This window comes from Solanum tuberosum, unplaced genomic scaffold (genome assembly GCF_000226075.1).
Source record: "Solanum tuberosum cultivar DM 1-3 516 R44 unplaced genomic scaffold, SolTub_3.0 scf00168, whole genome shotgun sequence".
NCBI lineage: Eukaryota > Viridiplantae > Streptophyta > Magnoliopsida > Solanales > Solanaceae > Solanum > Solanum tuberosum.
Genome location: NW_006239096.1, coordinates 888,193 through 890,121, shown reverse-complemented (window position 1 = coordinate 890,121; position 1,929 = coordinate 888,193). Strand labels below are relative to the sequence as shown.

The following is a 1,929-nucleotide window of genomic DNA, read 5'->3' as shown; positions in this document are numbered from 1 at the left end:
CAAGCCGTGAAATACATTAGACAATCTCTTGCAAGAATTAAAAAATTTAAAGAATGTTATGAATCTCAATTGATAACTTGTAAGAAATCATTATCTTTAGATGTTCCTACTAGGTGGAACTCTACATACTTGATGTTTGATACTGCACAACTTTTTGAACTTGCATTTGAAAGATATAGTTTTTATGATATTGGGTTTCTTGATTATCTCCGTACCCATGATTGTAAAGATGGAACTAAAGCAGGTGTCCTCATTAGTGTTGATTGGAAAAATGTGAGGTCAATGATTAAGTTTCTTGAAACTTTTATACACTTACTTTGAAGGTCTCTGGTTCAAAGTATGTTACAAATAATGTGCACTTTGTGGAAATTGTTGAGCTTGATCTTATTTTGAAAGAGATGACAGAAAATGAAGATTCTAATTTGAAAAAATGGCAGAAAGTATGAGAGACAAATTCAGAAAATATTGGGGTGAACCAAATAACATGAACAAAATGATTTTTATATCAGTTGTGTTGGATCCTCGAAACAAGCTTGATTATGTTCGTTTTGCAATTGGTGATATGTCTGGAAAAACAATTGGGGAGCCACTTGCTGATGCAATGGATAAATATATGAAAGCTTTGTTTGATCATTATGTTAAGAAATCATCAAAAGTCTCTTTATTTTCATCATCTTCGCCTACTTCATCTGGGAACTCATCGAGTATATCTAGTGTGAGTGGTGATGACATCTTTCAAAAAAGAGGATCAATGAGAACGAAACTAGAATTTGTGAGGCATAAAGTAGTTAGTGGAAGTTCAAGTAGTAAATCCGAGTTGGGTAGATATCTTGCTGAAGATGTTGAGCCAGAGACTGATGATTTTGATATATTAAAGTGGTGGAAATTTAATGAGCCAAGATTTCCTATTCTTTCTGAGATGGCTCGTGATGTATTAGCCATTCCTAATTCAATTGTCGCATCTGAATGCGCATTTAGCACATGAGGTCGCATTCTTGATCCTTTTAGGAGTTCATTGACTCCTAAACTAGTGCAAGCTCTTATTTCTCTTCAAGATTGGTATAGAAGTGAACCAATTCCAATAAATGTTGAGGAAGATCTAGAGTATCTTGAGCTACTTGAACTTGGTAAGAATTTAATATTTTGTGCTCATTATATCAAAAATAATTTCTTATTTATGTTGCTTATATCTAACAAGTTCTTTCATGTTTTTGTAGATATGGCTCATAGTGGAATTGAATCTAGTATGTGGGTGTGTAGTTATAACTATCAAGCAGTAAGTAAAATTTAATTTAAAATCTTTTTCTATTAGCATTCAACACTTGTTTTCCTCTTTTTTTTCGTTGAGTTGAGTTTACTTTCTATCATATATCTAAAGAGTTTCATTTTCTCTCAGGCATATTTATAGTTTGGATGTTATTATGGTGAACTGATCGAGTTGGACTGCAGTGTTGTTGTTGGACTACAGACTGCAATGTTGTTGTTGAATTGTAGACTGCAGTGTTGTTGTTGGACTGCAATGAAATACACACAAGGAATGCCAACTTTCTTCTGATAAAGTTGGACTACAGTGTTGTTGCCGATTCTTATTTTGTCTTGTTGGTTCTTGTTTTGACTACTAATTATTATTTTGTATTGCTGGACTGCTGGTTCTTGTTTTGTACTGTTATTGATGTCTAATACTCTTGGTTTCTTAACTTTTTGTTGCAATCTTGAACTTGAAGTGCCACTTTGTAATTTTGCTTTTGAATAGTAAATTAGTGATTAGTGTTTCATCATTCATGTATGTGTTAATGTCTTAATGATATTCAATTATATTCTTCCCAGTTCCCACAGGCATTAAGCACTAGTGCAACGTGCACTTAGATTTTGCACTTAGTATGTGTGCAAGATAGTCACTTATTAAGTGCACATCAATAATTGATTGAT

At 33.0% G+C, this 1,929-nt stretch overlaps 1 protein-coding gene across 1 annotated transcript; it reads left to right on the top strand.

The window, feature by feature from the left end:
* Positions 1–493: 493 nt before the first annotated feature.
* Positions 494–985, top strand: LOC107061818 (zinc finger BED domain-containing protein RICESLEEPER 1-like). Its single transcript, XM_015311699.1, has one exon. The coding sequence runs from the start codon at positions 494–496 to the stop codon at positions 983–985; it is 492 nt and encodes a 163-aa protein (XP_015167185.1).
* The last annotated feature ends 944 nt before the right edge of the window (positions 986–1,929 follow it).

Excerpts from the sequence above, each read along its gene's own strand:
- LOC107061818 (XM_015311699.1), top strand. The coding sequence starts at position 494 with ATGATTTTTATATCAGTTGTGTTGGATCCTCGAAACAAGCTTGATTAT.